Source organism: Cryptomeria japonica, chromosome 11 (genome assembly GCF_030272615.1).
Source record: "Cryptomeria japonica chromosome 11, Sugi_1.0, whole genome shotgun sequence".
NCBI lineage: Eukaryota > Viridiplantae > Streptophyta > Pinopsida > Cupressales > Cupressaceae > Cryptomeria > Cryptomeria japonica.
The window spans coordinates 681,219,701-681,247,212 of record NC_081415.1 but is presented as its reverse complement, the minus strand read 5'-3'; the positions used below and the strand labels follow the sequence as shown (position 1 = coordinate 681,247,212).

General features: G+C 36.6%; 1 protein-coding gene across 4 annotated transcripts in view; it reads left to right on the top strand.

The window, feature by feature from the left end:
- LOC131038107 (GDP-mannose transporter GONST1) overlaps positions 1-27,512 on the top strand; it is a 181,203-nt gene that overhangs the window by 42,451 nt on the left and 111,240 nt on the right. For all 4 annotated transcript variants that reach the window (XM_057970416.2, XM_057970417.2, XM_057970418.2 and 1 more), the window contains one exon: positions 26,478-26,607. In XM_057970416.2, coding sequence (XP_057826399.2) covers positions 26,478-26,607 — 130 coding nt within the window. The remainder of the gene's footprint in view (positions 1-26,477; positions 26,608-27,512) is intronic.

Below are 27,512 nucleotides of genomic sequence, written 5' to 3'. Positions count from 1 at the left end.
ACGAGTAATTTCATTAATAGACATAGGGGAGTTTGGAGATGAAAAGACCATTGCGCGGTTGACAGGTGCTCAAAAGGCAATCACCTTCAAGGTGAGAGGTACGACACAGGGCCAACGAGTAATTTCATTAATAGACACAGGGGCTACACATAATTTTATTGATGCGCAACTGGTTGTCAAGAAGGGTTTACAGACAAAGGAGCATGATGGATTCAGAGTGATGGTAGCCAATGGGCACAAGCTTCTTTGCACACAAAAGATCACCAATTTGCACATGTGATTGGGAGATTATGAGCTAGTAGATGATTTCTATGTGGTAGACATGGGTGATTATGATGCAATACTAGGTATGACTTGGATGACATCCTTAGTTGAGTTTACTTTTAACCTGGAGAAATTAGAGATGAGATTTGAGCACCAGGGAAGGAAAGTGGTACTTTGGGGGCTTTCTGACGGTGGACTTAGAGTAGTCTCACTTAAGCATATGGAATGATTGTTCAGGCATGATCAAGTAGAGTGGGCAACGAAGTGCCTTGTTAAGCCTACAACTACTGAGCAACAAGTGAAGAGTTACCCTCCAGATATTCAGAAGGTAATATCTAGGCACACTAAGGTTTTTGACAACATACCTGTAATGTCCCTACTAGTTAGAGATTATTGTCCTGCAAAACAGATTGTTAGAATACAACATAAAAATATAGATATAAACCATTTTTAATTTGCAATCTATTTTTAATACTTAATTAACATAATCATAATTTTTATCTAATAAAAGGGATACGAATGCCATACAAAAGTATGTCCTTAGGCGGCCGTGAAGCTCGCCTTCTTGGAACCCCTTGGTCCCAAGCCCTCCAGGAAATCAAAGATGAGTTCGAATCCTGTCTTGGGTGTAACCTCTTACACCCAAGCCATCCAAGGAAGACCCTTGTCTATTCCTTTCCTTGGGTGATGCCTCCATCATCCAAGTCCTCAGAGGGGACCGGCTAGATCCGTCTCTTCTTGGTTGAACTTAATCAACCAAGCCATAAATATGCATATCAATGTTCAGTATATACTGCCCTAGGGATTATCATAATCCCTCCCTTAGGATAAGAGAGTTTCCTCCCTATAGCCTCCCTCATGTGATTACATTTATAATACATTCCTTTGCATTTTATTACTATTTTCCATTCCATAATCCACATTTACATATTCCTGATTTAACATGTATTCCCTAACATATATTCATAAAAATGTTCATTATCTAATATTCACATTTATTTCTTAACATATATTCCTACTATTCATTGATACGTATTTATGACTTATGTTTATACATTTATTAACATCTAAGAAAAATCATTCATTACATATGTATTAATTTGTTCGTTACTATATTCACTAACATATGTAATAAACCGTTCATTACTATATTCACTAACCTATGTACTAAAATATTTATTTTATATTCATCCACATATGTAATAATCGTGTTCATCATTCATATTCATTAATATATATAATACCAAACTGTTCATTACTACATCTACTAAGATATGTATTAAACTTGTTCATCGCTATGTTCACTAACATATGTATTAAGTATTTAAATTATATTCATTTACCTATGTAATAACATGTCTACCCTGCATATTTATTAACATATAAAATAATATATTCCCTCCTTACTTACCTGCTGCCGTAGCCTCCAAAACTGTTCTCCCAGCACGTAGCAGTCCTTCCTCCTTTCTCCCCCTTACCGTTGGCTGCTTGTTTCATAAGTAAATCTAATATAACCTTCCTTTTTTCCCAGCCTCTAATTATTCTTCTCCGTTTTATATCCTTCATGTAACCTTTCATAGAAAAGTTGTGACTTTTCAATGTAACGTGCCTTTTCCTTATTACCTTTTAATTAATCTTTGTTATATAAAGTGATTACTTTGGTGCTCCGTTATTCTTTTAGATGGAGACGTATGATCTCTTTGTTTCACAATTATGATCGCTGATATTAACCTTAATCGTTGACTCTACGCCTTTTCACAATTGGTGTATTGATTATTATTATTTCATTAATAAATATTAATCAATAGTTTCAGATATTAATAAATGAATATTTAATTAATTGATAATAATATTAAATAAACATTGATTAATTAATTAATAATAATTGTTACATTTATTTCATATTCAAATTAAATATATTAAATTAATAAATAAACATTTATTAATTAATAATTTAATTGCTACATTTAAGTTATATTCATTGATAATCGAAAACATATATGAATCAAATAATATTATCTATTATATTTATTAAGACTACCATTGCCTAGACACTAATTATTAGTCTATCTAATGGCTGTAAAGGCACCACTATATATGATATTATATATGACTGTCATACGTATTGCTGTCTATAAATATTACTATTAATATTTTATATTAATATCCATGTATTAATATTACTATTAAATTCTGCATGCCACTATATATGATATTATATATGACTGTCATACGTATTGCTAATATATAATATCCTCTTTAATTGTATTATTTATATCCTCTTTGTATTTTAATTGTATTATTATTTATTATTAAATATATAAATTATGTTGATAATATATAATATTTAAATCATAAATAATATTTAATTAATGGAATTTAAATAATCATTCATTGGTAATTATTATATTAATTAATAATAATAATTTCTTCATTTAGGGTCTCTCCCTTTCTCTCTGTATACATATAACGATCCAGGAGGGGACATGAGAATACCTCATGGAGTTCCTCCTGAGAGAGGAATAGAGCATGTGATAGAATTAGAGGAGGGGGCCAAAGTAGTGATAACTACCCCCTATTGTCATCCTAAGAGCATAAGGATTAATTTAAAAGGCTATTAAGGAGTTATTGGAAATGGGGCATATTAGGCCAAGTAAGAGCTCGTTTGCTTCAGCAGTGGTCTTAGTTAAGAAAAAAGATGGAATGATGAGAATGTGCATTGATTACAGGGCCCTTAATAAGAAGACAATTTAGAATAGATACCCCATACCACAGATTGATGAATTGATCGATGAACTACATGGAGCATGTTACTTCTCGAAAATAGATTTGAGATCGGGGTACCATCATAATAGGATGAGGGCAGAGGACATTGAGAAAACAGCCTATAGATGCCATTATGGCCATTTTGAGTTCCTGGTTATGCTGTTTGGGCTAACCAATGCCCCTACTACATTCTAAAGTTGCATGAATCAGGTATCCAGGAAACAGTTGTGGAAGTTTGTATTGTTCTTCTTTGATGACATTTTGATTTTCAGTAAGACCTGGGAAGAACACTCGTAGCATTTAGAGGTCTTAAGTATTCTGGAGAGCGAGTCTCTATATGCCAAGGAATCAAAGTGTGAATTTGGTATGGTAGAGCTTCTATATCTTGGTCACATAATTAGTGCAAATGGAGTAAGAGTGAATCTAGAAAAGATTAGAGCTATCATTTATTGGACGACTCCTACTAATCTCACTTAGCTCAAAGGATTCTTTGGTTTGTGCGGTTTCAACAGGAGGTTTGTGAAGGGGTTTTCACAGCCAACAAGTCCACTTATAGATCTAACGAAGAAAGGGGCCTTTGAATGGTTCAAAACAACCTAGAAGTGTTTTGAACACTTCAAACAGGTGATGTCTTCTTGTCTAGTTCTAGCACTACTTGACTTCACCAAACCATTTGAGTTATAGTGTGATGCATTAAAGGAGGGGATTGGTGCGGTTTTAATGCAGGAGAAGCACCCTATTGCATTTGAGAGTAGGAAACTGAGAGGGGTAGACAAGAGCTACTCCATTTATGACAGAGAGATGTTGGCCATAATGCATGCATTGGCCCAATTTAGATCCTATCTGGTAGGGTGAAGATTTGTGATCAAGATGGGGACCATAACAAAATCAAATATTTTTTGAGTCAGAGGGATCTTAATGATAGGCAACAGAATTGGGTCACCAATTTACAGGCCTATGACTTTGACATTGAAGGTAAGAAAAATGTGGTAGCTTATGCACTCTCACAGAGACCTCACGTATGCTCTTTGGTTGAGATATCAGCTGATTGGAAGGAGAAAATTGTAGTAGAGTATGCAAAGGATCCGTGGGCAACAAGATTGATTGAGGGCACTACCCATGATGACAGGTATTTAGTGATTGATGATTTGATTTTCTATAAGGGTAGAATGTATTTAGTGCCTTACTCACACTTTAAGGAGTTGATCCCGAGGGCATTCCATGATACACCATTGGCTGGTCACCCGGGGTTTTTCAAGACTTACAGGCAGATCCGGGAGAGGTTCACATGGAAGGGGCTTAAGAATGAAATCCTGAAATATGTAAGGGTGTGTCCAGTTTGCCAACAAAACAAGAATGAGCATACCTTTCCATCTGGTTTACTTCAGCCCTTACCCATTCTAGATAAAAAATGGGAGAGCATATCGATGGATTTCATTACAAGATTCCCCAAGGTTCAGAATAAGGACTGCATTTACGTGGTGGTTGATAGGTTGACAAAATTTGCACACTTTTTTGCTATTGTAGCCACTTATATAGCAGCTCAAGTTGCTGACTTGTTCTGAAGGGAGGTGTTCAGACTTAATGGGATGTCTAGAAACATTGAGTGACAGGGACAGCAAGCTCTTGAGTTTGTTCTGGCAGGAACGGTTTAGACTAAGTGGTACTGAGCTCGCCCCTAGTACTAGTTATCACCCACAGACTGATGGCCAAACAGAAATATTGAACAAGTGGGTGGAGGGTTATCTTAGAAATTATGTGTCAGGGCAGCAAAAGGTGTGGCTTAGATGGCTGCATTTGGGTGAGTATTGCTACAATTTTGGGTGAGTATTGCTACAATTTTGGGTGAGTATTGCTACAATACCACCTATCATATGTCCATTAAGATGACTCTGTTCATGGCTTTGTATGGGTATGAAACCCCAAGCTTCATGGATTTTCTCTTCGGGGATAGTAGGGTGCCGAAGGCAAGGGATTTATTGCAGGAAAGTTATATGCTGATCAGCATAGGGTTGAGCGCAGTTTTGAGGTTGGTGATTTGGTTTATTTGAGACTTTAGCCTTATAGATGGTCTTCGTTGAAGAAGAGTGGTGTTGAGAAGCTTAAGCCACGATTCTATAGTCCATTCAGAGTCACTTAGCGCATTGGGGAGGTGGCCTACGAGCTAGAATTGCTAGCCAACAGTAAAGTGCACAATGTATTTCATGTCTCTAGGGTCAAAAAGGCTCTAGGCCATAATGTAGTTCCATCAGCAGAGTTGCGACCCCTAGATGAGGGGAAATTGATATTGGTTCTAGAGGCAATCATTGATACTAGGGAGAGGACACTTCGGAGGATGATGATCAAGGAATATCTGGTTAAATGGAAGAATTTGCCAGTTGAGGATGCGGCATGGGAAAATGAGCAAATTTTGTAGCATCTAGAGATAAAATTGCTTGAGGACAAACAATTTTGGGAAGGGTTGACTGTAATGCCCCCTTTCCAGTACACATTTTATGATGTTGTTGTTAGCCTATTTCGACATGGTCTTGTAGGCTAACCAGGACATTAAAGGGATCTTGAGGATATTTGGCCTAGGCATTTCCAGTTTCAGGCCAATTCGAGTTGATTTGATGCAGTTTTAGGGAACTTACTATTTTTAGTAAGTCAGCTGGCTAGGGCAGTGACTCAGAATTTTCAGTGTATTCTTGAATGGCAACATTGTCGGTAATGATAGTTGAATACCGATTGGGTAATTTACTTCTAATTGGAGATATTTATTATTTAACGATAAAGTTTAAGTTATAAAGTTAAATTAAAAATATTTAACTTTATCGTTATTTAATAACTTTAGTTGGACCATAAAGTTAAGTGTTAAAAGTATTAAATGTCCCCTTTTCTTTAAAAAGGTACATGGGTGCCCTAATGAGGAGATAATAATATTAAAATAAAAGTGATTTCTATTATCCCACATTGCCTGTGAATTGGGTCAACTTTCTTGGAGAGTGAATAAATAGAAGTGTTGAGAGATCTTTCAGCATGCTTGGTTGGAGAATTTGTGAGTATATTGGTGGGGTAATTTCTCAACGGTTTGTGAGGATGAAACCTCTCATGAATAACGTTCTCTCCGTTGTTGCAAGATACAGTCAGGAGGATTATTGAGTGTTTTCATTCAAGAAACACAGTTGGGCTTCATTGTTGGATTGATATCTGCAGTCTGATTTCTGAGCACTTAAGGCAGATTTTGGAGAAGATTATTAGAGCAGAGATTTTGAGGACATTGGTGGCAGCCAAAAAAAAAATAAAAAAAAAAAAATTGCTACAGTACCGTGGTACAGTACTTCTGCTACAGTGACGCTACTACAGTATTGCCGCTACAATAATTTTGCTACATTGTCGCTGCTACACAGTGTTCCACGGGGACACGTCCCCCCCCCTTTTTGGGCACGTCCCCCCGTCAGAAATGTCTCGGGGATGGGGGGACGGGGCCCTGACGTCCCTCACCACCGCCACCCAAGCGCCGCCGGGACGCGGAGACGTCTCCGCATCTCCCCGTCCTTTGAGAGACGTGCAGACGTCTCTCCAGGGACGAGGAGACGCCCAGACGTCTCCTATCGCCACCACGTATATGCAATTGTTTAAATTAAAGTTTTTTAAAAAAGTGACTTTTTAAGTTTTTTGATGGTTAAGGGGTAACTCTAATTGGACGTGGGCCAATAGAAAAATAACACCCGACGCCTTTAGAAAATAATAAAAGTATTTTTGGCCTCGCGGGGCGTTGCACCTCGACCTCGCCCTGTATCGCGACAAGGAACGTGCAAGGGGCGCTGCCCCTTGACCCCAACTTGGGGGCGCTGCCCCCAAACCCCCGTTGAAAAATATAGGGGGAAACCGCACCGATAGAAGTTGGGAAAATCTAACCTCCGAGTTTGATTAGGCTCCATATAACAACACAACTTAGAAATCTTGGTATTTAGATTTAGTATTTCAAATTTCCTAGTCTCATTTGAAATGTAATTCTTATACTGTAATACTATCATACATCTTTTCAAAACTAGTTTTTCAAATACTATATGTATATGTATAACTATATCAGCACCACCACCCCGCCACCCCTCCATCGCCGTCCCTCCGCCGTCCCCAAACTTAGGCCCTTGGTCCCCCCATCCCGGAAACGCGTCCCCGCGTCCCCCTGTCCCCAACGCCCGTGGAACACTGCTGCTACAGTATCACCCCTACAGTGTTTTTGCTACGGTAACGTTGCTACAATAATTTGCAGATTTTCAGTCTTTAGAGTGTTGTTCGGGTGAATTTTGTAAGCAGCTCAAACCACAGTATTGTTGCATTTTCTGGGTATTTTGGATTTAGATAATAGGGGTTATTTTATGAATTGGGTTGTCAATATTTTATTGAAAAATTGAATATTTAAGCTTGCAGAAAAATCTGGAATTTTCAGCAGTGTATTTTCTATGTAATGTTCAAATTTTACCGAGTTTAAATTAATGCACTATATTCTGTTTTGCTGCAATCTATTGTGATGAAAAACCATTGAAATTCATTATCAAAACCATTTGCAAAACATGATTCAAACATTGCAACAAACTTAAAAAAAAGGGAGGTATAAGGGTTTATGTTACAGTAATATACCTTTTAATGTCTTGCATTGTCACACTAGTACATGTACCCAAGATCAAAACTACCAAGTCCAAGGTCTGAAACACTTGCATTCATATCTCATACAAGTATTTAGCCAGAAGCTCAATTACTTGGGTACAAGTGAAGATCATTGCCAAACCAAGTCTTGTGTAGAGAGGCCCCATAAGGTTTAGCATCACATGGCATCACTCTCGTGCGACTCTAACGAATGACCTCTCTGACTCCACTGCTCCACAATAACTAAATACAATTGAAAATGATTCCAATAACCTTGCAATACACAATTTGTCAATTTGTAACATTTGATTTCAATTCCATTTCATTTATTTAGTTACAATTTCTTATGGAATAGTTAGCTTATCAGCCTTCTCCCTCAGAAATAGTTGGCTCATCAATCATCCCCTCAATGTGGGCATCATTGACCACCTTTTCTTGATTATTTCTCAATTGAACGTGGGCATCATCAACCACCTGTATCTAGGATTGATTGGCAAACTTACTTTGGGAAAACTAATATTTGTCAAAATTGACTACACAATGTCAATGTTCAGTAGTTTTCACAATAAAAGTAAATATTCTGCAAATGAATTGAATACAATTCTTCAGAAAGTTTATTTGAATGGTTAATACCTTCTGTCAAATCCGAAAAGTTAATTGAATATACCGTTCAATTAACTTGTTTCTATAAAAAACTGAACATGGATGTAGCAGTTGAAGGCTCAAGTTCTTGTAAAAATCCACAATGGTTGACTGTATTGTCTAGGGGTAAGCACTGTTTTGGAGTGGGCCATGTGACCAGTGTAGAATGTACATGAAATCTAAATACTGGACAGGTTCCCTTAAATAAAAGGGATAAGGGTCGGCTAGTGAGATGATGGAGGAGGAGCTTCATTCTTGATAGGGAAACAGCCCGGATCACTAGTTAAGGCCCCCAAATGAATGCTCAGTGAGGAAACAACTCATATCACCTCCTAACTTGCTAAAGGAGGCAGGAGGTAGATTTCTAGGTGAATGAGCTCGGTGATGATGAAGGAGGTTCGCCTAGAAACAACGATCTTCTCCTCCTCAATATGTGGTTTGGGGCTTTGGGAGGATGAGGGCTTCTATCCATAGTAGGGTGATTTTCTCAACCATTATGAACGAACTTATCTTTTCTCTCATTTCTTTTAGGCTATAGATCTCTCTGGGCTTAAAGAGTCAACTGTCAATGCAACAGGATGTATGTACTAACAATTGGTCTATACTATCTAATGCAACAATTATGGGAGGGGAATCACTTAAAAGCTTGGATACCAATTTGGCTAGATATAGCCCTCATTTCTAGTACTAGTTGTACCAGAATCGGGTATTGATCAGAGTTGCCTATGGAATTGAGTAGGGTTTGGAATTTTCAAATTGGTGATTTTAACTCTAATCCAAGTGTAATACATGTTAGTGTCAGCGGATTTTTTAATGTGTTTTTTTTTTAAATTTTGTGATAGACAAGGTGAACTCTTGTTCATAAACTAACTGGTTTGTAGGAAAAAAACTCCCTCACAATTTGCCTAGGATGTGATTTGCTTGGGATCTAGAATTTAGGGCAAACTCTTACATCTCTAAATGGCAATTTGATATATACCTTTGTTCATGCTGTAAAATATATTATTATGTACTTTGATATATACTAATATAATGTGAGAAATGATATATCCTTTGATATACTTTGACTCAAGCTCAAATTAATATATTATATTATTATATACTTTGATATTGACAGGTATATTATAATATTATATACTTTAATATATAAAAATATAATGCGAGAATATCATATACTTTAAATTATGATATTATCAGTATATTATATTTATTATATTTTAAATTTGTATGTTATCATATTACTAGCATATAAGTATTTTTTTAATTGGTAAATATGGCATAAGGGAGCCCCACACTTTTACAGTCACTAGTTACATTCAGACGCTCACACCTTTAGCGGAGACAACCAAAATATTGGTTAGTCACCCCAAATTTTAGGTGCAATTAATAAAATCATATTCTGTTTTAGGTGTTCTTCTCCAACCATTCAAGTCTATGTCTTGGAAAATAAAATTAATTTTTTAATTTATGAACTAGATGTATGTAAAGTCCCTATCCTAAGCACTATCGGTTTGGTGACCGTTAGCATATTCAGTGGGTTCCTATAGGCTAATGAGTTAGGGTTAGAGGACTTGTGATGATTGATCAATCCAGTTGTTTGGCAATGACAGGTGTTGTTTTTGGCTTAGTCTGTTGAGATTTGCATTATGGCCTTTTTTGGGGTGAATTCAGGCAATTTGTTAGTTTTTACTATTTTTAGTAAGTCGAAGTCTAAACACCGACTAGTTGGCAGTATTTCTATTTTGGCAATGTCGGTAAATGCATCTGTTATTGATATCTGGTAGTTAATTTGATCAATAGCAATTAATTTAAATAATGTTAAATTATTAAAGTTAAATTAAAGATTTAATTTTAGCGTTATTTAATTTAATAAAGTAACTAAGTGGGTGCTTAAGGATTTATAAAGTGTATTTTAAAAATATTTAATAAGGTGAACTTTGGGAGGCGAGCGCCAATATTGCGAGTTATAAGGTGATTTTTAATTAAATTAAAAGTGCAACCCTTGAGAGGGGTGTGGGTTTTTGGGAAAGCATAAATGGAGATTCTGAGCTCATTTTTCATTATGCTTGGATTTGATATTAAAAACAAAACTTGATTTGATTGAACTTGAATGCATAAACTTGTTCATCTTGTCTTTGTGAGGATGAAAGCCCTTGTAGAGGACATTCTCTTTGTTAGTGAAAGATCTAACCTAGAGGATTTACTGGTGATTTCACTTGGGAATCACAATTGAGCTTCATTCTCTTTGTTTTCTCTTGTTTATGCTGCAAGCAAATAATCCCACATGCCAAGCTCTTCTTTCTATCTCCAAAGACCTTAGAGAATAATATTGCCTTTCAAATTGACTCACTAGCAATATGCATGCCATGCTAGGTATTTGGTCACCCCAAAGAAAGGAATCACTTCTAATGAAGAATACACCCACGCAAGTGATTGAAGCCTGTGCTTAGATAGAAGACCAATATGCAAGCATCCGCCACTAAAAAGTACCCAAAGGAAAGTGCATGATATTATCAAGAAACATCCTCTTCAAAGAGTCGATACCACACAAGAAGCTGCGCCAATATGGATTCACTGTTATGTTACTTAGCCAAGAGCGATGCCTATCACCAACACCCATGATACGGAGAGGAGGTTGCACTCAACAAAATATCCTCAGCAATACCCCTTGTAATAAAAAGATTCCACATGCCAAGCATTGGGAAAAACAATGAATATAAATAGTAAGTTCACACCGATATAACAGTGCCAAACTCCAAAAAGAGGACTCTTCAAAAAGTGGAAGCAATACCAATATTACTATGCTGAAAATAAGTGATGATGCAGCCAAGACAAGGAACTTAAATATCAAGATTATTTTTAGAAAGATAGTTCAACCTCCATGATAACATTTCTAGGAAAAGCATCCATTTATAATATTTGTATCAATAAGCAAGTACCCTACAAATTTGTCTCCAAAGGAGACTTCACAAATTTGATCAATGTAACTAAGAAAGCATTACAAAATGCTTGAGTGATATTTCCTGCAACCGGCTAGGGCAGCTAGTTTCACTACCATTGTCCTAGGGCTCAAACCCCAAGAAGCTCTCCTAAACAATATCAGAAAATAAACCAAACATAATGCAAATGAGGCCCAAGCTGCTATTTTATAACCATTGGAAGGGCTTCTGGACACCTTTTTAGTTTTTATCTCTCTTTTTTAATTTAAATTAGAGTTGAGGGACTTAATAAAGTGACTTTATTAAAAATATTTCTTAAATTATCATTAAAGCCACTTTTTAACTTTATTAAATTAATTAAATAATATTACCCTTATAATTTACTTTGAGGGATAATATTAAATAATTAAATTAATTAATTCCCTTAATCATATCTATAGTCCATGGGAATTAAATAGGCTAATAAGTCCTCCAAGAGTGACTACGCGGATGGGGACATTACACTTTATGAGGAAGCATAGGACTAGGAAGGCAACAATGTAGATCTTAAAGCAAAGAATACAAAGAAATTAACTATAAAGCAAAGATAAGAAAGAAAGCAAAGAAATTAACAAGTGGGGTAGAGTTAAAATAGTAACGTCCCTATTAATGGGGTGATATATAAGAAGGATACTTGTAGGAATGCCAAATGATCAAGGCCCCACTCTTGATTTTGGAAATAAATTTGGAATGGGGCTTCTCATGGTATCCTTGGGGTGCTTGGGGCTTGTTTTGTTAGTAGGAGATTTAAGGGATACTTTCTTCTGGTTGGCTCTTCCTTGTTGTGTATTTTGTCAAATCATAAAGTTGAATGGATGGCATTCATTGAAGGTATATCCTTGGTGGTGTCTTTAAGTTTTAAGCAATTGATTTGTGAAAGGGGATTTCTCTTTTGTTATTCAAGGGTTAAGATAGTAGTCTTGTTCTAGTCGGAAATATATCAACTTAATGGAGGAAGCATTATCTCTTTGTAAAAATATGGACAATTTCTTATTTTTTTAGTGTGTTTAGCTAATCGAGGAGTTGATTGAGTAGCTATCTCAGCTTTGATTCAGGTTGAACTCTTAGGATGGCCTATCTCCACTCCTTAAAAAGGATTTGTCTTAGTATTACTTGTTGTGGGCCTCTTCTTGTTAATGTGGCCTTTGTGCTTGGTAGCTCACCCTTTTTGATGTGTTCTTGCCATGCCCCCTTGGTGATTAGACATCCCTTTGTCTTAAGAATCGCGATGCCAATGTATGCATTTTCTTAGGAAATCCATCTTTGTATTTCCCATAGCATTTTGAGATTTGATAGTTTGTGCATTGTTGTGTTGATGGGGGCTTCTATGTGCTTTCCTTTTGGAGTGGCCTTTTTAGTTGATAAAGGGTTATTTCTTTTCACTTTGTTTCATTGTATTTTTCTCTTCCCATGCTTCTTGGAGTGATGTGGAGGCTTTTGTGTGGTCTTTGAGTTTTGAATATGGTTTGTTGTAGAGCTATGAAAGGGAGAGATCCTCATTTGGAAGGCCCTATTTTTGAATGTAATTTTTGTTTGTTAGAGTCTAGTTTTCTTTTTGTCATCAAACATCTTTTTGGGCTGATGAGTATTGGTGATATAAGGGCTTTGCATTTTTGTTCCAACATTTTTGATGGTTTTTGAGGATTGTAATAGGTGTAGGACTGGGTAATTTGTGCATGGATGCTTTAGTATTTTTTTAGGGAGATGATGTCTTAGCTTGGTGGGGAAGACTGTTTAGAGGGTTCTCTTGTGTGTTCCATTAATTTATCTAGTGGGCTTCGAGGGATGAGTCAAGGGTCTTGAAAGAGGGATTGACGGTTGCGAATATTGAGTTGGAAGAGGTCAAGAATTTCTATTTGGATGTGAATAATGTAGTAAAAATCTTTTGGCGTGTAATAGTAATGGCCTTTTGGGGTTGAGTAGAGTTTATACCCCTTCTATATTCAGAAGTTGGCATCTATAGTAGGGCTCTTAAGAGGAAAGAGCTCATCCATGGCATTATTTTAAAGAACTTAGTGTGGGATTTAAGGTTATCCTAAAAAGGATGTTGTTGTACTGAAGGCTTGGGACTGCAAGAATCTTGTTGGAGCTAGTTGTTTGGAGGCCACTGGTGGTTGGGGTGTCATGTAATGGTGCTTGGGTTTCTCCTTTATGTTGTTGCTTTTGGCTTGTTTTGTTGATTTGAGCTTGGCTATATAGGTAGATTTTGATTGTGTTTTCAGTTTTTGGCCTTCAACAGATTTATATCTCTTTTCTATGCTAGTTTTCAAGGGTGAAGGCTCACATAGAAGTCTTGTTTAATTATTAGGAAAAAACCTCAAGCAGTAACCTTGAAATAAGAACAAGTATCAATAAATGTGTGAGGGTAGGACCCCTCAAAGTGGTGTGTGATGTCCCTATCTTAGTAAGCTAACCTTTAATGAATATATGTTCAGGGGTGGCAGTCTTGAACCCTTAAGTAAGTTATAGTTTAATAAAGATTAGAAACCATGAAGTCTTATAAATAAGAGGGTTTCCTTATCATTTACGTCCTTATCCGTTGGAACAAAATAAAGGGGCAAGAAGAATGTGAGCATTGATTACCTCCAAAGAGAAAAGTTTCACTGATGGTTCATTGTGTAACTGCAATAAATTAGTTAGCATCTGTGTGGGGGAAAAAGTGACACTAAGCAAACATGCCCCAATCTCACTTTCAATCACACATTTGTGGAATACAAAAGAGCCTAGAGGTATCACACAATTGGCTACTTCTTTTTGTGGAAGAGAGAGCCACGGGCTACCTATTAGGATTTCTATTCCTTTGTTGTAATTGATAGATAGAATGATGCAAGTTCAATCCCAAACCCCAAAGTGCAAGTATGAACTAATAACAAGATTTGCAGAATTGAACTTAAATAATGGAAAGCTGTAAACACAAGGATAAAAGGAGAATGTAGATGTGTACCTGGGGTTAAAATCTGAGTGGGAATGTTTGAGATGGGGGCGCGGGCGCCACTGTCCTAATTCTGCACCTGAAACTGCTGTTTTGCAACCTGAAAAGCTGTCGGAAAAATGCTGAAACTTGCTGTCTGACAGAAGGACCAGGGCGCCCAGCGCCCCTGTCCCAGGAACCAGGGCGCCCAGCGCTCCTGTCCTGGCAGGACCAGGGCGCCCCACGCCCCTATCCTGGTCTTTTTCTCTGCAATTTGGTGTGAAGTTCAGTCTCTGTTTGCTTCCGTCAGATCTGCAACTTGCGGCGTCGTCCGAATCCCGAAACCTGCACTTATATCTGAAAAGGTATGGTGGGTGGCTATATAGGGTTTTGCCTTAGTCAAACCCCCGCTTTGGTGATTTCCACCTCCACGAATAGCCAAGTTGTATTGTAAAAGTAGTGTGTGTGCAGACCTTGTGTGTGTGCAAGATCCTAAAATGCAAGTAAGCAAACTAGAGCAACCTAGAAAGTAAACCCTAATTGCTTGCAAATGATAATGTAAATGCTCCAAATCAAGATGTAAAGAGATCTAAAGCATGAATACAAGTGATATATTGAAGCTTATGCAAAGACATGAAAATAACATGAAATCATACCCAACCCTCAAGGGAGGAGTACAAGCCAATCTTCAGTCGGTAATCTCCTATTGTTCTTCAATGTCTTCCAAGCCCTAAATGGATGAATGGAATTGTTAAATGCTTGATAGAGGGATGTTGAATGTTGTTGAAGTCTTCACAGATCTACTCTTTCGCTGCATATGAGGTTCCTCAAAACAAAATTCGGATCCTTTCCAATGAAGAAAGAGAGCTCTTATATATGAAACCCTAGGTCTTAATTTCAACTTTTGGCCGACCTAGAGATTGAATCTCCCGCCAATTTCTTGGGGTTAAGCTTTATTTTATGATTGGATCGCGCTCCTAAAATTTCGGGAAAAATGTCCGGGACCATGTGCACGCCGGGCGCCATGGTCCTCTCCGGGCGCCATGGTCCCAACAACTTTTCACCAAATTTTCAGGGCCGTCGGATATAATGATTTTAGAGAGAATCCCGAAGTTACAAGTGATTTCGAGATGTTTTGACCCCCGAAATCAAGCCCCCAAGTTCAAAATAGGACCTAATTAGGGTTTTAGATTAAATGATGTATTGGAGGAATAAAATGAAAGGGGCACACTTTAATGAAAGGGCCCAACTTTAAGATGTGGATGATGATGAAATAGAACCCTAGACCTAATTAATTTAATTAATTAAGTGCTAAAGGGGAAATGCAATGCAAAATGCAAAATGCGCCAAGGCGGGTGCTAAACTAGGTGTGAAATTGTACCACCCTAGCAAGTGCGTACAATTTACGACGCTACATTTAGCCCCCACTTTAGCGGTCATATGAACACTACGTGCATATGCAAGCTAAAGTACAGAAAAGTAAACATTATTTGAAAAAGGATATGTCCATAAGTGTGTCGAACGAAGCCCCCAGCGGTATCTGCAGTACTCAGTTAGGAACCGCACCCTACAAAACACACGTTAGATCACAAAATCACCTAATGCTTACTAAGGAAGATGATGAAATTTACGACGCTACAGCATCATATCATAAACATTAGAGACTTGCAAGAATCCTTGAAATAAGCAATTGATCTTCCATCAAAGGAGGAAATATACGTTCTCTATAGTCGCCAAGCATGATGACCACAACCATCAGCACACCTGCTCACAATCATACCATTCAATACATGAATTCCGAAAGAACAATGCATAATATGATAGGGTCATGAGCAGATCATTCACGGAGGAAGGGCATCATCATAATGACAAGCATATGGGCACCCATTCAATCAAGTTCCAACTATACCTGATGAAGTCGATGACCATACGTACAAGAAACGGTGAATTACTTTTACAAATCAGACTGAAGACATTCGAACTGTATAATCAAGGAATCCAATGAGATGAGATCAACCATGATGCGGAGTAAAGCATGTATCTTTGCAAGCTATCAGACAAGGAGGAGCCGATAACCTTAATACCATCGAACCATTGATTATTGACCCCTTTTCAATATCAAAGATATCAAGCATGATTAAGGAGACCGATTCCTTAGGAATCACATTATTTAACATAATCAGTTAATATCCTGAGGTGGTCCGATTATAACTTAATAAATAAACATGTCTCTATCCACCAATAGACACAACCCATCGGTTGTGTAACTATATATTTGCAATCCTTTCTTGGAGGGAAGATGTCGATATATTTTTATCTTGTTTTTTATTCCAATTTGGAAGAGCTTGAGGAGAGCCAGGCCAAAGGCCCAGTAATTGGGTGCATACATCAATCGTATTTATACCAGAGACAGCCCTACCGCCATTGCAAGTATTCACAGCATCATTGTATTCCATATTTGATATAGCAACCATATCGATATTTCAGTCACTGCAAGAGTTGAAAGATCATAACTGAGATAACAATCTAATCGCCATAGGTGATATTATCTTACCAATTGTAGCATACACTTCAGGATTAATATCTGAAATAGCAATCCAATCGCTATAAGTGATTGTAGATAAAGATCACAACACATTTTCCATTGATAAATCAGGAAAGTTTAATATAATCATTGTCATTTATTATTTGACTGCATCCTTACTTCCAAATTAGATATGTTTATTGTAAATATCAGACATTGTAATTTAAGAAGTGTAAGTAATTCCTAAGTTATCTAATAAGGGACATTACATGGTGGGAGTAGATGAGGACCATAATTGACAATTGAGGCAATAAGGAAAAATTTCTAGTGTTTGTATGTGTAGGAGCTATAGTTGGTTTGTCTACCATGGTAGAACATTTGATTTCATTAGGAGTTGTTTAAGCCACTTTGTTGAATTTGCAATTCCAAATTTGAAGGAAATCATCTTAGTGACAATTATTTGACATTAGCTTTCAAGCTGAAATCTTATCTACGATCAATTCTAAATATCTATCTTGCAGGGTTCTCTACCCTTGGTCCACATACCTAGTCCAAGAGAGTTTAGGTATTTGGGGGTTTGGCCTGGATGGCCAAGGTACATCTTGAGCAGAGGTTTGTGCAGTCACCATCTTTTTTTAAGATGATTTTTTTTTTAGATTCAAGAAACATAAAAATCATGTATTTCAAATAAATTCTTTTGCAGAGAGTTCAATTGAGCCTAGTTTGCTTATGCCTATAACATTATCCCTTGCTTTGAAATTCACTTGAATTCCTTGTTCCATGGGGGAAACCTAGGTGCTTCCAAGATGGGGATGTTTCAAAGATGCAGATGTTGGAAGTTGTCATTGATGACAAACATAAGAAGCAATATTTTTTATTGATGTCAAAGTTGAGAAACATGAATACATTGATCATATTCAAGACATTGCAAATTGGATGGCAGTAGAGTTGATAAAGTGTGGCCATACTTATTGTATGATAAGGTTAGATTGTCAAGATAGTTCTTAAATGATGCAAGCAATTACTGCAGTAATATAAATGGGTTTGTGACAAGATATTGGAGAAGGAACAATTGATTAACAATGACAAATACAATAGATAGTGCTCCTTTAAGGAAATCGTAGTTGTTGAACATATATCATCATGGAAGAGAAGTTGAAATGATATTATAAGGATCTCTTTAGCTTGATAATGGCAGTGATCAAGTTTATTTTTGATGATAGTTATCTCTATATGGAATCATAGATTCAAAACTTATGATTAATAAGTATTCAAGATGACCGACTTCTTCATAAAGGAGATAAATTTTATGTCATAATATATATATTTTTTGATCGGTAAGTAGTTCATTTTATTGATTATAATAAACAGTTACATCTTCTGCATTAAAATTCATAGTTTCTAGCTTAGAAGTCCGATAAACCCTCTGTCATACCCATACAAAAACATACTGTGCAAACATCCCCAGACCAAAACAATGAAATAGCTAGACCATATTGCTTACATACCAAAAATACAGTTTGACTACGAACACTCAGACCATTATAGCTTTTCCTTTATAATTCGAAGGTGGCGCCCTTTCAACTGCAACTACCATGGCACCAGCTTCTTCACCTTGTGTTGACGGTTCACCAATTCGCAATGTTCGCTCCCGCCTCTTCTTCGTCGAGCCCCTTGGTTTTCCTCTTTTTCGCTTCAAGGAACGAGCAGAAGATTTTGATGCTGTCCGCTTCACATAGAGCCCCCATTTCAACAATTCATCTTGAATGGCCTGCACTTCCAAAGATTTCAGAAAAGCCTTAACCCCATCCATGCCGATTCTTGCAGTGCCTCTTCACACTTCTTTAGTGTTGTTCATGCTCCATAAGAAGTAAGGCTGGAGGGAGGGGTGAACTCGCCAATAGCCATTCACTACCCAAGCATATACAAAGCCCTTACCATCTTGACATCCCCAAGAAACTCTCCAACCCCCCACACCATTCGTCATACACACAATTGGTAAAAATCCACATCGCCACCTCTTTGGGTTCCAACTCCAGACACCATGCTAGGAATAGGGACGCGATATCTGCATTTGTTTTGTATCGAAAGCTTGTCCTCATGAACTCATCCCCAAATATGATTTTAACTCGTGTTAGGAAAGTCTTCTCTGCAATTTTAAAAACGTTTGTCCGACACAAGGCCCCAAAATGCCACCATCTGTCTCGCCGCTTGCAGTGAGAAATTTGCTTCCATTGTGTGCTGGGTAAAGGCTCCTTTTGATTTGTAGTTTATCCCTTGAAACACTGTGTAGAGACCCAAAGCATATCTTCTATAAAAGCCTGCAAAGGTGAGTTGGATACCCGAACACAATAACTCCAAGTTTAATCTGTCTTGCTCCACATGCCAAAACAAGCGTGCTTCAAACTATCAAGTATTCGGTCTCATTAATATTCCTGGCACTTTGAAAGCTGAAAAACATTTCCTTACCACCTCAAGTACGCTCTGTACTGGTACGGGAGATGAGATATCCGCTGCCACCCCAACCAAACAACACTTTGCTTAGGAAGTATTATGCAATACACTCGTTTTGGAAAGATCTAAATCTTTCGATAATCGGTTGCCTGCCTTCAGCATTGAAGTCTTCTCTCACGACACTACATTGATGTACCCATACCATGCTAGCTCGTAAGAAAAGCAACCTCAACCACCGCCACAAAAGATCCAAACTAATGGCTAGTGGAGATTCAAATTGTGAGCATATATTGGCAGGTCAGTGATCTATTTTCAAATCAATTTCACCTTCATTAAGATCAAAAGCTTGGTTTGCACACCTATCTGCCTCTTGGTTGCCTTCTCTCTTGAAATGAGAGATTTTGAATTCTTGGATGGTGGCTAGAGCGTTCTTGATGCTTAGAATATCTCTATCAAGCTTCCAGTTGTCTGCCTTACCCCTAAGGATTGCGTGCATGATTATTTAGGAATCTCCTTCAAGGTGAAGTCTCTCTACCCTCAAGATCTTTGCCAATTGCACTGCTAGGAGTGCTGCTTTCACCTCCGCCTCATTGTTAAAACCTGCTCCAAGTCTTTGACATGCAGTGGCAATGGTTTTACCGTGACAATCTCTCGCGATGCAGCCCGCACCCGAGGGGCCCAGGTTCCCTCTTGCTGCACCATCAAAATTAATCTTAATCCAACCATTTTCTGGAGGGGACCAGTTGACTTGAAGGTTTGATTGATTAGGAGGATTAACCCTCGGGAGCCCATTAATGGGCCAATTTTATGTAATAATATTGTCATTGATGTTGAAAACAGATTTCATTATGGTAATTTTGAATTGAAGGTTGGAGGAAATTGCTGCAGGCTAAATGCCATAAATCATTGCTATACAAGATAGTTGACTTCACCCTAGATAAGGCAGCACTAGATATGCAGTGATTAAGGAATATATGTAGCGAACTATGATATAGGAGCAGCAATTATGTGAGGCAGAAGTTAATGATAAGAAGGCAGCAAATATAGTATATGAAAGTATTCAAGGAAGAGCGGCGATAAAGGAATCTTAAAGAGATTTATATAATGCAGTGATTCCTATACTCCCACAAAACTGATCAGAATTTCCTCATTAAACTGATTACTATTTCTTCATATGTTCCTCCTCTTAAACATATATAAAGGGCAGCATTTGTAATAAAAAGGGGGCACTCAGTTTAGAAGCGGTAATTAATCTAAAGGCAGCGAACTGTTAGTCAAATGGTTGCAAAGAGACATTACCCTTAGGAAGATACACATCCTTGGAAAAGACATAACCCTCCACCACCCATTGAGGGATATTTATTGTGGACCTGCAATTAATGAAGGAGCTTCAAGGAAGAGTAAAATTAGATCAGAGCAGACCAAACAGGACTGAACATGGGAGGAGATCAGCAGTCTTCATAATAGAAATCAGACCAGATCTGAACCCATATTAATCAACAGACAGTGAGACTCTAGTTATTGTGGTATGCATGGACAATTGTTCATATATATGCCTGATGTATGCAGTAATAAATGCACAAATCCTTATATACTAATATAATATATGTGTGCATTTAACACCATGTATATTAGACATGAGTAGTAATATGATTTCCAAATAGCAACAATCAATCATGACAAGGAGGGGGGAATGGCTATAGATTCCCCGCTAGGCACACCACTATTGAGAACACGGTTACCATTATACTGAGTTGGGTTGAGGAAGGGGTGGGGGGGGGTGAATCAGTTTAATGTCAAACTTTTACTTTTTCAACCTAATAAGAAAAGCACATAACTTAATCCCAAAGCATATTCGTTTCATATAAGCATTCACATGAAATTTAACTACCATGTAACACAAGTAGAACACATGATATATACGTGGAAATCCCTATGGGAGAAAACCACGGTAAAATAGCTTCCTTATATATAGAATTTTTTTTAACAAATCTGTAGGTATGAACCCATACCATGGTAAAATAGCTTCCTTATATATAGAAAACTTCTTTTACAAATTTGTAGGTATCAACCCACTAGAGGCACCAACCCCTCATTCTGTTTGTGAGACACTTTCCCACTAGAGGCACCAACCCCTCATTCTATTCGTGAGTCTTTACCCACTAGAAGCACCGACCCCTCATTCAATCAGAGGCACCAACCCCTCATTCAGATTTCCACCTTTTAATGGAGGATGGATGATCCTATTATTCTTAACTTATACTATAATTCTTCTTCTTCAAATAGTTATTACTTTTGATCATAAATCTGCCACTAAAAGCTGATTACAATCTCTATATAGTTTCTTCAATATGCTGCATAAATCTGCTATGATCTTTCATAAATCTTCATGTATTCTTGCTATCAAATCTTGCTCACAAATCTGCCATCTTCATGAATCCCATCTTCATGAATCTGCCTGTCGTTTTCATTAAGAGTTCTTAACTTTGTACACTCACCTTATCAAATCTGTATGTTCTTCCCTTCCCAAATATTCCCTTAATCAACTGATAATGATTCTACCATAAGTAATGCACACAAATCTGTCTTGAATATATATTCTTCAAAACTCAGTCAAGATCATACGTATACTTTCCTCTTACAAGATTGCTGGAATTTACACCCACACTTCTCAAGGATCTTCTTTTACACCTTCTTAAAGATCTTCTTTTTCACACTTCATTTTTTCTCTCTTATTCTTTAAAATATTTTCTGTGCTCCAGAAATTTTTCATTTCTCAATCAACACACTAATTTCAAAAGTAATTTTAATCTTCTTTATATATTTTCAAAATATGCCTTTTATCTAAAAGACACGCTTCTTCATAAATAGTCACAACCTTTAAACCAAGTCACATCTCTTCACATTGCTTCTTTCTTTTAATTACCACAAATCACACTTCCTTGGATAATCTCACCCTCTTGCAAACTCATTTCTTTGCAACTAATAAATCACACCTCTTGTCTTAATGAATCCTTTGAACAAGTCGCACCACTTTAAATATTAGTCAAACATTCCCCTTAAAAATCACACCTTTTGGTTTGCTTAATCACTGACTCTCACAAGATTAGTGTCTGCTCTTTTATCAAACATAATCGCTGCTTTCTTAATAAATGAATTTCTACCTTTTGAAATTTAAATCGTATCTATTTCATTAATTACTGTTTGCATAATGATAATCACTTCTCTGAACAGATCATTTTATTATGAATTGTTTGTATTTCATAATGAATTGGTTAGCGATTTATTTGTCATCTTTTATTAATACATTAATCACTTTTCTGAATTCGCACCTCTTGGATGATTGATCAACATATTAATTTGTTTGCCACCTTATATTAACTTTGTTTCTTGTCTTGATGAATTGTTGTTTAGTCAGTTTGCTGACTTACCTTCTCACATTGAGCATCAATAATAAACTATAATCACTTGTTCTTTTATGTCTTTTCTTTGATACATCGGCTATATGATATAAGATAAATCACTTATCACCAATGTCGTCATTGGAATTGTTTGATCTGCATATTACTCTAAATATCTTGGGTGCTTTAATTGTCTCTATACTAATTGCTATGTATATCATCGCCGCTCCTTATGAGGTGATAATAATACTTAATATTATCTCTGCTTTTTATTGTCTTATGTCTTGGTATGAACTCGGACATAGTTGTTAAGAGTCTACTGCAAAAACTTACCCTATAAACTAATGTATTATTCTTCACAATCTATGCTATCAATCGTCTTTTCAACTAGTTCTCCAAACCTGCTATGAAACGACTATAATACTCTCACAAAAACTCTCTTCTCAATCTGCAATAGTTCGTTCTACAATCTGCTACGATCTCTTTCTCAAATTGATGATGTATTGTTGCTCTATATTGCCCTGTCCCCTTCAACTTGACATCAATGACAACATTTCCAACTCTATTTGGATTGTGTATTAAGCTCTTTGATATAAATCACAGCTATCCATTTTCCTAACAACTAATGACATTCTCACCTTTGACATCAATGACAACATTCTAACAACCACCTAATATGAGATGACGAAAAGCCACATGAGGCCAAGAGGGATTGGAATATCCACTTGTGGACCTAGGTTAGAGTATCACTTTGGGGCACCCTATTGCAGCTTCCCCTTCAACCTCTCCACCGATTGATTGTTGGGATGAACTCAAGGGAGTCTCAATCATAAGAGGATGAAGAAGGATGGCTTGATGAGGGAGAATGGTTGTGGACGCTTCATTGGGTACACCACTTCATATGAGAGGCCAAGAGGGATCGGATATCTTCTCTTGGGCCTAGGGAGGGGATCTCTTTGGGCACCCTATCATGTCTCCTTATCCTAACCCTTTATTGTTGAACTCTATTAATGAATTAGATTTATAATATAATTAAGATAATGTTCCTAACCCTAGTAGGAAAGATCTATTTTATGGATTATGCTTTCAATGATTATCTAACACGATTGTAGGGTCTCAACCTAGATCTATCTTGTTGAACAATTTAAATTGGTAAATGATATCTCTAACTCTATTTCATTCCTTGCTTTACTTGGAATTGTGATTTTAGGGCAAAAATTAGGGCATTTACAGAAAGGGACATCGCACCCAAGCATCCCCCGCAATAGATAAATGAAAAAGTCAATTTAAAAATAAGTCAAAGTTTTTTTGGATCTTTGTGCATTGTGCAACAAAGCTAAATATGGACCCTTTTTTGCCTATTTAATTGTTGTTGGTAGGATGTTGATTTCTTTAGAAGAGGGGCTAGATATAAGTGGGTGTTTATGTTTTATCTGCTTTGAGTTAACTGTAAAATGTTTGTCTGCTTTTAGTTAACTATAAAACATCTTTTTATTAAAGGCATGTTCAAGCAAAATGTAATGATCTAATGATTTTTCAAATTTCCATTGTTGTAGATTGTTATATATAGGTGGTGGTAGTCTTGACTCTCGATGCATATATATGACATGTCCTCATCTTAAGTGTATCCCCTTGAGTGGTATTCACATTAGCTCACTTTGTTGAGGAACAAATCTTTCTCCATTGATACAAAATTTTGATTGTGTATGGAAATAATGTACATTGCATATGAGGACATTGAAGTGTCCCTGTTTTGTTTGGGTTTAATATATATAACTGTAGGTAAGTATTTTATTCAATGTATACAGATTAATATGGGCATGATCCATGTGAATCTATTTGTGTTCTTAGTAGTTTTCAATAAGTATTTTTGTCCTTGTTAACCATCAACAATATGTACACAACTACTAGAATGTAATAAAACCGTAGCTATTCCTAGTAAAAAGTAGATGCTGGTCTCTGAAGAGGGATAAAAAAAATATACCCGAAATGTTGAATTAAGTATACAATACAATTGGTTCCCAGAAGATAAAATAAAATATTGTAGTTGTAAAAGTCTCAATGATCTAATTAAAGTACATTCTTAAATTGAAGATCTCTTTATACAAACATAATAGTTTATTTAGTAACTCCATAAAAATAATCATTTGCGATTGAATTAGTTTAGACTTGGACATAGCCCTGGGAATTTGGGCATTTGTTTGGCTGCTTGAGTGGTACTCAGTGCATGGAATATGCTTCCAATGGTACAATGGGTCTTGCAAGTGATTCATCTCTTGGTGGACATGTGGTATGTAAAGCTTTGTTTTTGATGCAGGAGCATCCCCGGTTCACAGCAATCTTGCATCAACCAAAAACATTTTCCCTTCTGTTTTGTTTTCTGTTTGCAGTTTCAATTTTCCTTTCCGTGTGTCCCTGTTTTGGCTCACCGGATCCTGTGGAGTTAGATTCTACTTGAAGACTTGATCATCTTTCTTGCTTTCAGACCGCATCTCATTTGGATCACTTACCGACAAGATATCGCTACCGGTTTCCATGACAGTTTCTTGTTACCAGTTGTTCCTTTGTTACTGGTTGCCTGAGACCTATTCTGTTGATCTACCGAAACCCATTCCGAAGCTTGCAGAGCCTTGAGCGTTGATCTCGATGTTTCTTGGCGTGTGGCCGACCTTCTTTGTTTCATCCTTTGGATTTTCCGGAGGAATCTCTTGGCGGAGGCCGACCTTGTTCATTTTGCAAGTTAGGTCTTGTTCTTCGGGTTTTGATCCCTTCTGGGCTGACTAGATCCTTTGGATCGATATATATATATATATATATATATATATATATATATATATATATATTTGTAATCATGCTTTAGAATGCAATCAATTGAGAATCAATCAGAATATTAGATAGATAGACTGTGGCTAGAAGCTAGATCTTTCGATTCAAGGTCCCGGTTGTGACCAATTCTACCAGGCTTGTTTGCCAGTATGTTGTAACCCGGTTGTTACCGGTTAGATGTAATCAAATTTCATGCAATAAAACTATTTGTTCTGCATTGCCTCCATCATATCTGTGTGTTTCCGTTGTGTTTACTCTTGCTGACAAGTCCGGACTGATCTCGTTGAGGTCCCTCCTCACCGGTGACTGCTTTAGTTTTGCAACAAGAGTTGAATAGTTTAACTAAAATCTTGCTATTGACAAACATTTGTAGTTGAGGCCAAGATATTTGTTTATGAATCTAAATCCAGAGTAGCCGGAAACTCCTTTGTCCATCCTTGGGCATGCGTATCGCTGTATCCGAAATGGATACGTATCTGATACAGACCGGATACACGTCGAATATTGTACCCACGCGTGCCCAAAACACCTTGATTTTCCAACCATGTCGGATACTGTGTGATTTGATATTTTTTAAATTTGACGTAAATCTTCCAAAATTTAATTTTAAAAAACTTAATGCATTTAAAAAAAAAAATTTATATACAAAACCTACACCAAACGAGAAAGACAAATGAAATATTATTCTATTTTAGTGATTCTCCTAATACACAAGTGGTTAAGAAATATGGGGACAACCAAAACAATAGGGGACAACCAAAACAAGTGGTTAAGAAATATGTACAGATAGCTAAGAAAAGGGAACAAGAACCCTGAAGAGAAAAGAGCAGTCCTAATAGAGATTTTTTATTTTATAATGAACGAATTTTGTGGAAGTCCTCATGATTTCTATCAATTTGTGGTTTATGTATTGTCAGTTCTAACACATAGGTGCTGAAATATTCTCTAAGCTAAATATCCTGTTGCAGACTGTAGGGAAACTTACCTATTTTATTGATTTATGCTAGTGAAATATTATTAGAAATTTGTGCCATTGAAATGTATTTTAGTTTCACTAATTCAAGCATACCTATTGGCAGTTTGAAGTACATAAATGTTGCCATGGTGACAATTTTGAAGAATGTTACAAATATTATAACAGCTGTGGGAGAGGTTTATCTTTTCAAGAAAAAGCATAACAACAAAGTTTGGACTGCCCTCTTCTTGATGGTATATCAATTTTTTTATTTGAGTAAATACCCTTTGGTATAAGAATCAATAAATTTTCTTTGAATCTTTTCATTGCAAATTCTTAACATATGGTGATTTATCAACTGAGAGCATGCGTTCCTAATTTTATTTCCAGTTATCAGTAAAATTGCAATGTCATTTCCTAGGAATTTTTTGATATAAGAACCTGGATTTTCCATCAGAATATCTTCTTTTGTTATATAAAAAACATATACAAGGAATTGTTTTGTGAAAGCACCCTTATGCATGTGAACTACAGTGGGTAGCAACTGATGATGAGTAGGTTATATTTGCATTAAATATGATTTTGTTTGCTGTACAATACAAATTATTGAAATAAATTTAAAAAAAAAAAACGCGTACACTATAGAGAGTAAAATGAATGGACGTGAATGGATATGAGCTATTTCATCTCACAGTAGTTACTGAAATGCTAGATCCAAAACAGACTTTTCTGGCACACTGAAACTTTTGATCCTGTGGGGATTGTTAGTAATGCCCCCTTTTGTGATAACTTAAGAAATTGGGACAATTAACTTGCAGAAATCAATTTCAAGAGACTTCTTTCCTCAAAACCTCACTTAACCCTAAAAATGATGATCTATGATACCACTTATGAATGTTTATGTTTGATGAAAGTATCACTGCTATCTCTAATATGACAATTGGATATATGCAAGGTGATTAGGTCTGTATATAGATAATGCTAAGATTATTGCGGTAATATGTATAATCTGAAATAATAATATGTGGATTGGATATTAGATTACTGCTGTATCTGATATGACATTAGGAATTATGCAAAATTAAGAGATAACAATCTGCAGAGATATAGAGATCTCTACTCTTCCTGATATATCGATTTGAGTTATGCATTGAACCTC